The sequence below is a fragment of the Molothrus ater genome, chromosome 29 (genome assembly GCF_012460135.2).
Source record: "Molothrus ater isolate BHLD 08-10-18 breed brown headed cowbird chromosome 29, BPBGC_Mater_1.1, whole genome shotgun sequence".
In the NCBI taxonomy this organism is placed as follows: Eukaryota; Metazoa; Chordata; class Aves; order Passeriformes; family Icteridae; genus Molothrus; species Molothrus ater.
Genome location: NC_050506.2, coordinates 1,060,695 through 1,074,021, shown reverse-complemented (window position 1 = coordinate 1,074,021; position 13,327 = coordinate 1,060,695). Strand labels below are relative to the sequence as shown.

The 13,327-nt window shown below is 47.9% G+C and overlaps 1 protein-coding gene across 1 annotated transcript; it reads left to right on the top strand.

Annotated features, from left to right (window-relative positions):
• Nucleotides 1-1,950: 1,950 nt before the first annotated feature.
• Nucleotides 1,951-5,914, top strand: MLLT11 (MLLT11 transcription factor 7 cofactor). Its single transcript, XM_036397935.2, has 2 exons — nucleotides 1,951-2,142; nucleotides 4,256-5,914. Exon 2 carries the CDS (start codon nucleotides 4,263-4,265, stop codon nucleotides 4,524-4,526), a length of 264 nt encoding a protein of 87 aa, XP_036253828.1. The 5' UTR covers nucleotides 1,951-2,142; nucleotides 4,256-4,262; the 3' UTR covers nucleotides 4,527-5,914.
• Nucleotides 5,915-13,327: the final 7,413 nt, after the last annotated feature.

Below are 13,327 nucleotides of genomic sequence, written 5' to 3'. Positions count from 1 at the left end.
GTACTCCAGAGCCCCCGGGGCACCCGAAGGCGTGGGAACGCCCTGCAGCTGGTGTTGAGTGGTGTCACCATTTCCAGCTCGGTGCCCTTCCTCTTGCACAACATCTGAGGGGCTGCTGCCACCACCGCAGTCCTGTCACCACTGTCACCACGAAAGTCCTGTCACTGCCACCACTGCAGTCCTGTCACTGCCACCACTGCAGTCCTGTCACTGTACCCACCACAGTCGTATCACTGCCACCACTGTCCTGCCACTGCCACCAATGTCCTGCCACTGCCACCAATGTCCTGCCACTGCCACCACCTCAGTCCTGCCACTGCCACCACACAGGAGACGCCCCTATGTGAGCCTCAGAGTGTCCCTTGCTGTGTCAGCCCCCAAATCCCAGCCATCCCCACTGCTCCCACTCCAGAAATCCTGAACAAGGCAGCACTGTCCCCACTCACTCGGGTCTCTGTCCCACGCCTGTCCCCAGCCATTGGGTGGCCCTGGCTGATAATACCCCAAGTGTTTGTGACCTCATTTCATTTTTTGTTTGGTGTTTGTGCTGCCAGAGAACACTGTCCCCCTTGCAGCCCTCCCAAAACCCAGAGCAGTGCCCTCATTGCTACGTGCCCTTGGGGTTCAGCCCCAGGTCCCTTCTCAGAAAGGGACACCACAATCACACGAGCAGGTGACACCCCAAAGAGCAAGGAGATGGGTGACAACAAGGTTTTTATGAGGTAGCTCAGCCAAACTGCACCCCATGGCCTGGGGGACCCCCAAAACCACAGCAGCTCAACCCCTTGGAGGGATCAGCATCCTCCAAAGGGCTCCCAGCTGGAATTTTCCCTCTGCTGAGTGCTGCAAAGGCCCGGCTGAGACCAAGGGTCTATTTTGGAGCAGGATCCTCTTTGCCCATGACAGTGCTGAGAGGAGGAGGAGGAGGAGGAGGAGGAAGAGGAGGAGGAGGCAGAAATAGTCTGGCTGAAAGCCGAGCACTGGCAGAACAGCTTGGCACCATCAGAAATGAGCTGCACGCAGGGAACGGGGAGGAAAAGAGAAAAAAACAAACCCTAAAGCACCAAAAGAATGTTGATCTCAGGCAAAGCCCAGGGAGAGGAAGGCAAGGGCTGCTCTGAGCCTCTCAGGTGCACGGATGTGGCCCGTGCCCCCCAAAAAGGGTGTTGGGGGTCTCAGAGGTGCCGGGACAGGGAGATTGCCTGGTCTGAGGGGTTGCATTGGGGTTTTCTTTGTTGTCAGCTGTGGGGTGAAGGGGGGTGTGAGGTGCCCCCACCCTGGGTGAAGCCCCCCCTCAGCCCTGGCAGTGATTGATGCCAGTTTTGGGTGTCTCCCTCTATTTCTAGTTCCACGTTTTGGCTTCGGCCACAAAGAGGGGATATTTTTGCTGTGTGGCTTTAGGATCAAATACCCTCAGTTTCAGATTGAAAAATAAAATAAAATAAAATAAAATAAAATAAAATAAAATAAAATAAAATGAAATAAAATAAAATAAAATAAAATAAAATAAAATAAAATAAAATAAAATAAATGAAATGAAATGAAATGAAATAAAATAAAATAAATGAAATAAAATAAAATAAAATAAATGAAATGAAATGAAATAAAATAAAATAAAATAAAATAAAATAAAATAAAATAAAATAAAATAAAATAAAATAAATGAAATAAAATAAAATAAAATAAAATATATTTTTGGGGGGTTTCTTTGAGCCAAATTTCTCCGTGTTTGACCTGCACAGCGTCCTCCCAAAGTCTGGGGGTACACATGCAGGTGAAAGAAATATTCCCCAGCTCCTTGCAGGCTGAAAATTATTTCCCCCAACACGCAGCTGAAGGCTCCGGGAGTGAACCAGGTTTAATCCATCCTCAGCCTGGGGGTCCAGCACGCAGCATCTCCGCCCCTGCCGTCCTCCCCCTCCCTCCCTGGCGCGGGTGGGAGCCGCTGACTCATCTGCCATCATCATCATCATCATCATCACCACCATCCTCCCCCCACGAGGAAGGGCAATCCGAGGGGCTGCATTGCAGACAGACCCGGCAGACAAAAGCGACGCTGCTCCCTCCGCCCGCGGCTCCCCGGCACAAAGAGCCCGGCCCGGCTCCGAGCCCAGCGCTCCCGGCACCGCCCGCCCTCCGCAGGTAAGGGATGCGAGGATGCTCGGCGAGAGGACGCTTTTCATTCCGCCAAGGATTTGGGTGGAGGGAGAGGTCGGAATTTCTTTTTTTGAGGGGAGAAATGAGCCACAGACAGCGGGGATTTAAGTGGAGAAAGGTGGTTTTTGGTTCCATGGGATGAGCAGAGCCCGCGGGAAATGATCTTTTTTTAGGGGTGACACGCCACACAAGAGGGGTTTTCCTTCCACATTCACTCCCTTTTACTGGATATTTAATTATTTGCTTGTCACTAAGCCTTCTTTCCCCCTCTCTTGTCACTAAACTCCAATTTTTCACTATTTGGAGCTTAAAAATCCATCACCACAGCACCCATCACCATTAATAATTCTCTGTCGTTTTGCTGCAAAAAACTCACTGATAGATCCCTAGGGATGGACCCCCCCAGGGATAAATTCCCAGGGAAGAGACTATTTTAAAGTCCTGTGGCTCAGTTTACCCGGAGGGGGTGACACAGGAGCCTTTCATAGCCTCTGAGCGACATCCAGAACCTTAAATTTAGCAGCTGATCGCACCGCTCCAAAATCCGCCTGAATCATCCTTGAGAATTCTGATTTTAAGGCAGGGAATCAGCAGGAAAATGAGGATGTTTTGGGTTAGTCTGCTTGCTTTTTTTCCCCCACCTCCGGTGCCAATCGAGGAGGTGAATGACACAACCCTGGCGGGGAGAAGCCAGGCAGTGACTCAGCTCCACCGAGAAGAAGCTGATCCACGCCTGGTCCTGCTCTTTCCCAATTTTTTGGCGGATCGGGGTGGGGCTGCAGGGGGAATTCTGCAGCGGGGATGGACGGACGGACGGACGGACGGACGGATGGATGGATGGATGGATGGATGGATGGATGGATGGATGGATGGACGGACGGACGGACGGACGGATGGATGGATGGATGGATGGATGGATGGATGGATGGATGGATGGATGGATGGATGGATGGATGGATGGACGGATGGCATGGCGGGGATGGGTGGGGTGTGGTGGTGGTGGCAATGCCCGGGCGAGGCTCCTTCCAGCCCTTTCTAGAGGGTTCGGTCAGGGGAGGGAGGGATGGGGTGGGATTAGGGTGGGATTGGGGTGGAGGGGGATGCACAGGGACACCCCCCCCCCCCTCCTCACTGCCCATTCCATGGGGATTCAGCACAGGGAAAGGTGGGCAGGAGTGGGAAAAAAAAAGAGTTTATTTAGGTGCTGCTCTCCCACCTCTGCTCCCCAGAGCTGGCAGGAGGGATTTCAGGAGGAGCAGGTGGGAAGGGGTTAATCCCAACCCTCCCATGCTGTTTGTCTGGGGAAACTGAGGCACGCAGGGACAAATCCCTCGGATCCCCCCCCGAATTACGGTGCAGAGATGGGTGTGGATAAAACTCTGGCAGAGCTCGAGCCTGCAGTTAGATCCAGCCTAGAGTGAAACCTGCACAACCCCAGGCTCTCCTCCACCATCGACTCCTTTTTAGGGGATTACCCTGAAAAGGATATTCCCTTTTAGGGGGTTATCCTAAAAAGGATAGCCCCATTTCTGGGGATTATTCTAAAAAGAATATCCTCTTTTTAGGGGGTTATCCTAAAAACGATATCCCTTTCTTAGGGGATTATCCTAAAAAAGATATCCCCTTTTTAAGGGACTGACCTAAAATGGATATCCCCTTTTTAGGGGGTTATCCTAAAAAGTTTTTATGGGATTATCCTAAAAATGATAGCTCCCTTTTTGGGAGATTATCCTAAAAAAGATATCCCCTTTTTAAGGGACTAACCTAAAAAGGATGTCTCTTTTTTAGGGGGTTATCCTAAGAATGATATCTCCTTTCTAGGGGGTTATCCTAATAAATTTTGGGGATTATCCTAAAAAGGCTATCCCCTTTTTAGAGGGTTATCCTAAAAAGGATATCCCCTTTCTTGGGGATTATCCTAAAAATAATATCCTCGTTTTAGGGGGTTATCCTAAGAAGGATCTCCCTTTTTAAAGGGATTATCCTACAGCACAGGCTCAACACGGCAACACCTGAAATTTCTCCCCACTTTGGGCCAACTCCTGTGTTTTTAGTAGAGCTTTTCTCTTCCTTTTCTTTCCCCTCGTGCCCTCCACAGCCTGAAAATGCTGGACACCATCAGCAGCCAGTACGACTCCTTCATCTACTGGAGGATGCCGATCCCACGGCTGGACATGGCCGAGCTGGAGGGGCTGGGGCTGGCAGACATGGCCCTCTACAAGCCCAAGGGAGGCCTGGGCAAGCTTGGTGACCACCGAGGCAGCCAGGAGCTCTCCCAGGAAGAGGACAGTCTGCTGCAGTTCAACAGCTTCAATTTCTGGCGAGCTCCCATTGCCAGCATCAGCTCCTTAGATTTCGATTTAATTTGAAGCCCTCCCTGTTAGTCCTCACCCCCCTGCCCCGCCCCTGCTCTCTCTCTCTTTCTGCCAGGATTTGGTTTTGGTGTCACTTTGGAGGTTGTTAGGTTCGATTTTTATTTTTTTTTGGGTTTCTGGGTGGTTTTGCCATTCTTCATGCGCTCAGCAGCTCACCGTGGCCTTGATGGTGATGGGCTCCCCAAAAATCTCCAACTCCTCTCTCTCCCTTTTCCTCCTGGAATCACAGCAGCACTAGGGGCAAACATGAGGGGAGGGGGCAGAAACAGCCCCCCCTCAATTCCCGGAGGGTTTGGGAGGTGCCACCCCCGTGTGACAATTTCTCAGCTCATTTCTCGAGTGCTTTTTAAAGAAACTCGTTTGTGCAAACGAGGAGCAATGGGAATCGCCCTCGTTCTGCAGAAAGCTTTGACCCTCTACGCTCCCGTGGCCCAATTTCTCAAAATTCCTCTTCGTCCCTTAACCTTCCTCTCGGGAATGCAAGGTGGAAGAGGCAGGGACGTGCCCAAGATATCAGCACACACCTGCTTCCTGAGAAAAAAAACCATTTTGAGCCTTGTGGTGTGAGCCCAAGCAGAAAAAATTATGTCCAGGAGGGTAAATAGACATGGAAATGCTCTGACTTTGCTTAGTGGGGTCAAGGCTGGGTGATAATTGCCCCCAAATTTGATTTTTTCATCCTTTTTTTGTGCCCCACGTGGTTTATTCCCAGTGCTGGGACAGACACCGGGTACATTGTGGGGTGTGGAAGGGTGATGAAAGGTGGATCTTACCCCCAAATGAAAATATTTCAGGTTTTCCACCCACCTAATCCCTTTAAAACCAACAACAAACAATGCTGTATTCATTCAAGTGGAAGCCTTGAGTTTTCTCCAGGGAGATTTTCACCTGCTGAGGTTCATTTCTGAGCATCATCTCAAAACGGGAGAAAAAAAACCCAACCTGGAATAATTTTTGGCTTTTAAACAGTTGGGTTTTGTATTTTTTTTTCCCCAATATTGTTTTCTGGGATTGATTTGTCTTCTTGAATGTGCTTTATTTGGGTTTGATTGGGATGAAGTGATGTGGAGCATCCCAAAATCATCCTGAGAGTTGAGGGGTATGTGGCTGGGGGCAGGCTGAGGCAGCACTTTAAAAAGTGCCAGAAATAGGCAAAAAAATGGGAAAAAAAAATCTGCATTCTACTATGAAAATTGGATGCAGCTCTCCTGTAATCTGCAGAAATAATCAAGTGTGCTGATTTTGAACCATCTGTGTAAAACCAGAGATGAAAAATGTAAACTCTCCTCTGCAGAGCTGTTTGACTTCTGTGTTCCCAGCTAGGAAAACCTGCAGGAGAAGTATTTATTATGAAAGTTTAAATAAAATCAGTTCAAAACATACACATTCCTGTGGACATGCAGACTGACATCAAGCTTTTTGGCATTAAAATGTCTCAAATCTCTTTACAGTGAGCTGGGAACTTCCCCCTATGTCTTTGCAAATGCTGTAGAAGACTTAAGCATGAAAAAACGAAGCCTAAAAGATTATTATAAGCACATTAAAGCTATTATTTACACTTCAGCTTTTCCAAGCCCCAAAGGAAAACACTCCAGAGAAGAAATAGGCCCCCAGACCTCCAATTTTACCTCAAAAAAAGGACATTTTGGGCAAGTCAGGGGTAACACTGACAGGGGTTAACACCTTGGAGAGGGGGCGTTGCCAGTGTGAGGGGAGCTAAGTCTTGGACTGGACGGCGCTTAGAGGGGACGGATATACTCAAACTACTGAAATACACATCTATAAATGCAGATATATTTACAAATCCCGTTTAGCAAAGTTGCAAAGCACATCTAAACCACGCGGCCTCCGTGAAGCGCCGCCGCCATTTTATACTTGGCGCAAAAACGCCTCGGCCGGACCTAAATCCAGGAACCCATCACTATCCGCCAACCCTACTGATTGATATCCTTCCGCCAGAGGAAACCCCTCCCCTGCCAGGCCTCTCCCGACGGCCCCAGAGCGGGGAGGACCACGGAGAAAAGAAGGAGAAATCCCCGAATTCCACACAGTTCCCGCTGCGGCGGAGCCAGTGCGGGGCCAGCCCGATTTTTCTGCGCCGCCTCGGGGGACTTTTTTGTCGCAGGTCCTGTATCCTTCCGCCGCCTCACGGGCTCGCTGCCGGGGCCGCCATTTTGTGAGGCCGCGGCGGGAGGGGCGGGGCAGGCGCGGGCCCGGGCGGGGCCGAGCGCCGTCAGTGGGGCCGGGGCCGCTGAGGGGGGATCCCCGTGAGGGGAAGGGCTGAGATCTTGAGGGTCTGAGGATGGGGGACACCCATGAGGGGCTTTGGGGACCTCCGTGAAGGGAAGGGCTGAGATCTTGGGGGTCTGAGGATGGGGGACACCCATGAGCGGTTCAAAGGACTCCCATTGAGGGAGGAGCCTCTGAGAGGGGCGATCTTGGGGGTCTGAGGATGGGGGACCCCCGTGAGGGGCTTTGGGGACACCCGTGAGGGGTTCAGAGGGCTTCCCCAGTGAGGGAAGGGGATGGATGAGCCTCTGAGAGGGGCGATCTTGGGGGTCTTGAGGAGGGGGGACCCCCAGAGAACACCCAGAGAACAAATCCCCTCACAAACACCTCATCTCGCCCTTCATTCTTACAGCAGGGCAAATTCTCAATCTCTTCCCTTCAGCAAACCCCAAAACCACCTCCGGTAATGTCTTAAGGGACCTCGAGTGTGAAAACCTTGGGGATAGAACCCCTAAGATCGCTCTCCAGTAGAGGGCAGATGGGTATTTAGGAAAGTAAAAGTGCTGAAATGCGGCCAAACACGCCCAAGTGCTGCTTCCTGCCGCTGAATGTTTTCACCAGGCGAGATAAGGGAGGAGGATCCTACTCCTGGTGTAAATAAAGGTGGTTCCAGTGTGAGTGGCTACTCGTGGACTTGGCCAGGGGCTGCTCCAGGTCTGGAGAAAATGGATTTGGGCTGATTGCAACAGAGGAATAATGAGAATTCCTCCTGCCTGTGCCAAATCCAGAGTGGAACAGTTTGCTTTGCTCTTTACCGCCAGCGTTGAGTGTTTTGCTTTGGGTAAACACTGAGTAAGGAAATTCCTGGATAAGCAGGTCTAAGAGATGTGTAGGTTGCTCCTTATTTATTCTATTTACTCTATGTATTCTTATTTATTCTATCCCGTATTAGATGGAAATAAAGAGGTTTCCCGTTGTTCCTTGGCCCTTATTTTGACTGGGAAAACCCATTTGACTCGGTTCTAAATGCAAATTATTTTTGAGTAACCCAAATTTTTCTAAATAGCTCATCAAGTCAATTTTGTGCATTTGGGGAAACCCAAACTGCTGTTTCTCTGCAGTCTCGAGGCTGCTGAAAAGTTTTGGGAAGCTTTTTTTGCCTCATCCTGCAAACACTTCTGCATGTGAGTAATTCTTTGGTCAAGCGGGACTGTTCACCTGCGTGAATGTTTGCTCAGTAATCAGGGAGTGCTTTTGAAATCCCAGATCCTGGCATTCCCACCCAGAAAGGGCTCAGGAACAGCCCTGAAAGCTGCTCGGAGAGGTGAATTTTGCACTTCCCGCGAGATGGCATCAGCAACCACTTTAATTGTAACAAAACCGTTTATTGAACACTTCCACATAAAGACTTTTCTCGTCTCTCTCCTGTTTTTAAATGGGAGCAAGGATCCTTGGCTGGGCTAAAGGGGAATCTGGTTGCAAGGTGCTGAAAACTCCAGGCTTGGGCTGTTTTCACCTGCCAGCCCAAATATTCTATGAAACAAACCTGATAAAACTTTGCTAAATCAGGTAAAAGAAGAGAGAAAAAACAGATTGCAAGGGTTAAACGAGAAGAACTTGAGGTGAACTTCCCTCTGTGTGCCTATAATCTGTTGATCTTGAGGAACAGGATCTCTTTTTTTCCCTTTTAAAGGGGAATTGTGGGTTCTCTGCACTGAGCTTGCGCCCATTTAGGTAATTTCCTGCCCCATTCTTACATTGAATAGGAGCTACTACGGTCAATTGCAGGAAGAATCATTGTTTTTGGGGCTGAGAAGGTTTGTTTATCTCATTTCAGTCAATATCCCCTTGCAGTGAGTGCTTTTTGGGTGATTTATTGATTTAATCCCAGTTCAAACTTAATTAAAGCAATGCTGATGGATACCAATAGAAATAACCAAATTCTTATTAAATTTTAATGAATCACCATGCCTGATGTTGCCATGTGCGGCCCTTGATGTGCTTTAACAGTTATTTAAAAATAAATAATATTTAAATAAATAATAATTTTAAAATAAATAATAAACTTAAATAATTTTTATTTAAAAATAAATAAAAATATTAAAAATAAATAAAAACTGTTTTAATAAATAAAAACTGTTGCAGAAATGGGTTGACTGTAACATCCAAACCTGGATAAACAGTTCACAGTGAAACTGTCTCAAATGTTTCCTGTCCCCATGCTGAGGCTCTGATAACTCCTTCTCACAGAAAGGTTTCTGTTGTTTTTTTTTAAACCATCTTTTATGCTGTTTGACCTTTAATTAACTTTGAATTTAGGAATTTGATAAAGTGGAAGTTTATCTAATCCCCTCACTTCTCGATTCCGTTCTCTTCCCCAAAGCTAAGCATTTTTATTTTGTTTTTTTCTCCAGTCTAGAGACAAGTAATTTAAATTCTTGGAGCTGCTGGTGCCACAGCTCTGATTTGTTGACCCGTGGCGCTCGAGTGTTTTCCTCTCTGGCACCCAGCACAGGTCAGGTCCCAGTTTCCTGCACTGGGAGCAGGATGCAGCCAAGGGAAGGGGCAGGGGAGGAAGCTTTGCAGAGCCAGGGCTGCTCAACTGCTGCCTGCAGTTCCAGAGCTTTTCACTTGTGTGCTGGGCCTTATTAATGTGCACAAAATTAAATTGTTAAGGCTGGAAAAGACATCCAGAAATCGTAAATCAAACCTTCAAATGGACTTGATGATCTTGGAGGTTGTTTGGGCCTCCCAGCTACGCTGGGTTTACCCTGAAACCTTTGTTTTGCTGAGCTGCAGTGATGTTATTTTCTTTCTCCTAAAGCCTGCTGTATTCCCACATTGTTTTCCATAATCCCAGGAGTCTCACGCCACACACTCGAGCCTTTCCCCTTCAGTTTCTATTCAAGGAAGAGAGAAGGAAACCCTGACTCTTTTCTCTGCCCTTTGCTTTATTTCCCAAGGCAAGAGGGAGGAAATGGTGGAAACAGAAGCTGAGGATTGTGGCACCCGAGTGCCACTGTGCCCAGAGCAGGGTGGGCAGCAAGGTGAGGTTAATTCCAGAATTATTAATTATTAATTATTAATTATTAATTATTATTCTGGTTAATTCCAGAAGGAATTATTCCAGCTCCTGAGTGCCACTGTCCCTGTCAGGTGGAACAGGGTGAGGAGCAACCAGATTCAATTCCAGAAGGAAAAAATTCCAGCTCCTGAGTGCCACTGTGCCCAGAGCAGGGTGAGCATCAAGGTGAGGTTAATTCCAGAAGGAATTATTCCAGCTCCTGAGTGCCACTGTGCCCAGAGCCACCTGTCCCTGTCAGGAGGAACAGGGTGAGGAGCAGCCAGATTCAATTCCAGAAGGAACAAATTCCAGCTCCAAGTGCCACTGTGCCCAGAGCAGGGTGGGCAGCAAGGTGAGGTTAATTCCAGAATTATTAATTATTAATTATTATTCTGGTTAATTCCAGAAGGAATTATTCCAGCTCCTGAGTGCCACTGTCCCTGTCAGGTGGAACAGGGTGAGGAGCAGCCAGGTTCAATTCCAAAAGGAAAAAAATTCCAGCTCCTGTGAGCTCGTGGGGTCTGAGGGCTGAGTGTCCATGGGGCTTCTGGTGCCACTTAAACCACACTGGAATATTTTGGGTTTTTCCTGGAAACACAAGGCCCTCAGGAAGAGAAATGCCAATTTGGCTGTTGTCTTTTTGGCAGAGACTGTTCCTTTATCCTGTGGAGAACATCCCAGTCTGGGAGTAAATCATCCAACCCATGAAACCCCAACCTGTTCCTCCATCGTTTATCCAAACCTTCACACTGGCCCATTAATATCAGCCTCAGCCCACCTTGTCCTGCCATTAAACTGCTCTGTAATCTCATTATTTTATGAGACAGATAGAAATTGTGTCCAGCACAGCAGGGCACAGCTCCAGGGCTCTGCTTTGTTTCCTCAAGGGATGTCATTCCCAGCCTTGCCTACTACCGCCAATTCTTCCAGCGTGTCCCAGGGATACTCGATTATTTGGATTAACTTCGGGGCAGGAAAAGAGGATTAGGAAGCAGAGCAGCTCTGAGAGACGGGTTACATCAGTTCTGTCTGTTTACAGACTTGCCCTGCTGAAAAACAATTTTCTAAAGCTGTTAATTATTCGGAATTATTTGCCAAATTACTACAAATCATTCCTGGCTCGGGACCCACCAGGGAGACAAAGGGGGAACTGTTTAGGTGGTGCTACCTTCAGTCACTCACATGAGATTTCTCCTCCCTGCTTGGCCAAACTCTGCCTTCCCGAAGCAAAAACTCATGTTTACAGATTTAAAATATTTATTCTCTGGAAATTTGCAGCTCTTGCATGTGCTGAAAGCTGCTTGGGAGCTTAGAGGCAGGAATTATCCAGGAGAGCTTTCTATTCCTCTCCTTCACCCTGTCTGGGCTGGAAGTGCCATTAGTGAGGCATCAAAATTATACTTTTTTTTTTTTTTTTCCTCATGTGGTTCTTTTTAAGATGAAAATTTTGGACTTTGGATTCTGCCAGCCCCATTGGGGTGAAATACTGGGATATTTCAGATTTGGAATTGCCTTCTAAGAGGCGAGGAGTGGAACAAAGAGTGGATGACCCAAGGAGCACAAGGACTCCTGAGCCTGGGGGTCTCTGTGTGCCAAACCTGGAGCTCAGGGGTTTTACTGGGATGCATTAGGATTCCCAGTGGGATCTGGGAATAATCCAGGTCTCAGCAATAAAGCAGGAATTGCTCCTCATCCCTCTTTCAGGAGGAAAAATGTTTTTCTCATTTCCCTCCCAACTTTTCATCACTGGGAACTCTTTTTCTTTTCTTTGCACCTTGGTTCCACCTCTTTCCAACCTTTGAAACTCATCCAGGTGGGATCTCACCTGCCTTCCCACATTTCCCTACGTGCTGTGGGAGCACCCACCATGATGAATGACCCTGTCACCTCCTAATCCTGGCATTTATAAAGCAAAATTTCTCTTTTTTCCTCTCTCTTTGCTTAAATCCGGGGCTGTTCCTGCAGCGCCCCCTCCAATCTCCCCTTCCTGCCGTGCCAAAAAGTGCTTTGAAACCTTGACCTGCAGAGATCTGAAACTCTCCCTCACAATTCCACCCAGCCAGGTGATCCAGGCTTATTCTGGGATGTCAATACCTGCATTGTTGGGAATGGGAAGAAATCCCACCCAGCTGGATTAGTGCTGAGCTGCCTGGGAATTCCAGCCTGAGCACAGACCTTGTGCAAGGACCTGCAAATAAATCCCAGGGACCAGATCAGGAATGGCAACAAAAACATTCTCTTGGTGTGTTGCTTTGGGTGTGGAAGGGATTTTTTTCTCCTTTTATCCGTGATTTTCTTCTCCCAGAATTGGTAATTTTTGGATTGAGGCAACGTTGAATGTTTGTCACGTGGAGCATCTCACGCTGTCAGGGAAAAGCATCCTTCACCTGTTTGTTTCAGGAAGAATTTGAGGGAGTTTTTCATCAAAACACCCAAAATAAAAAAAAAAAAAAATCCTTAGTTTTACAATATTTAGGGAAATATTCTACTTCCCACGCTGGCCAGTGCTGTAAACTGGTGGCACATGGAAATCCAGATATGGCAGCCTGGGATTCTGCTTGTCTTTGGAGATACAAATGTCACTTTTTTGAAGCTGAAATTTCTATTTTTTAAGAACCTTTTTTTAACATGCAGCTGATCTGTATTGTGCCTTCCCCACTGTCCCTCAGTAATTGCCATCCTTCTCCTCAAAACAGGTGATTTTGCCAAAAAAATCCCTTCAGCTGGGGGGAAAACTTCCCCTTTGGAAGAGGAAATGAAAAATAAAAACTCCACGAAGCTCATGAGAACTGGTTCGGGTTATTTTTGGAGGAAATAAAGCTGAGGGTGTTGTCACCTTTCGGAGGGGAACCCCCTGATTTAATTTCTGGAAATATCCGTCTACCAAAGCTGACCAAAACTGATCTCTGCCTGGAATTCCAACCCAGCTCTTCCACAGAAAAACACCAGGAGCTTTTTAAGCCCAAAGCAGCATTTTTTGAAGGCCAAAGCAGCATTTTTTTGGTCATAAATTCCCTCCCACGGGAGGCCAGGCCGGGCTGTGCCGTGTCAGGGATTTTCCTGCCCGCGCCTCCTCCGGCCTCGCATCCTTCCCTGCCTGTCTGCCCTCTCATCAGCACCCTTTGGGGTTAATTAGCACACTTTGGGGTTAATTAGCGCACTTTGGGGTTAATTGGACGCCTGTTTCCCTCCTGTCTGCAGTGGGTGGTTTCAGTTATCCCAGATCCTGTTGGGACACCCAGGAAAGGGGAGCACAGAGCTGGGGGGGTCAGGCTGAGAATGCCACCCTTCCTTCCACCCCCATCCCCTTCTTGGGGAAAATCTGATCGTTATTTCATTATTTTGGACTTTTATCACATTGTTTTGATCACTGAAGAAATCGGGGACAGAATCCCCTGAGTGCTGGGACAACACAAATGCTCAGCCCCCCCCCCCCCGCCCCTTTTCCACCAAGGGAAAACGCTTTGGAATGCAGAAATTTCAACATTTAAATTCGTTTTTT

Excerpts from the sequence above, each read along its gene's own strand:
- MLLT11 (XM_036397935.2), top strand. The coding sequence starts at position 4,263 with ATGCTGGACACCATCAGCAGCCAGTACGACTCCTTCATCTACTGGAGG.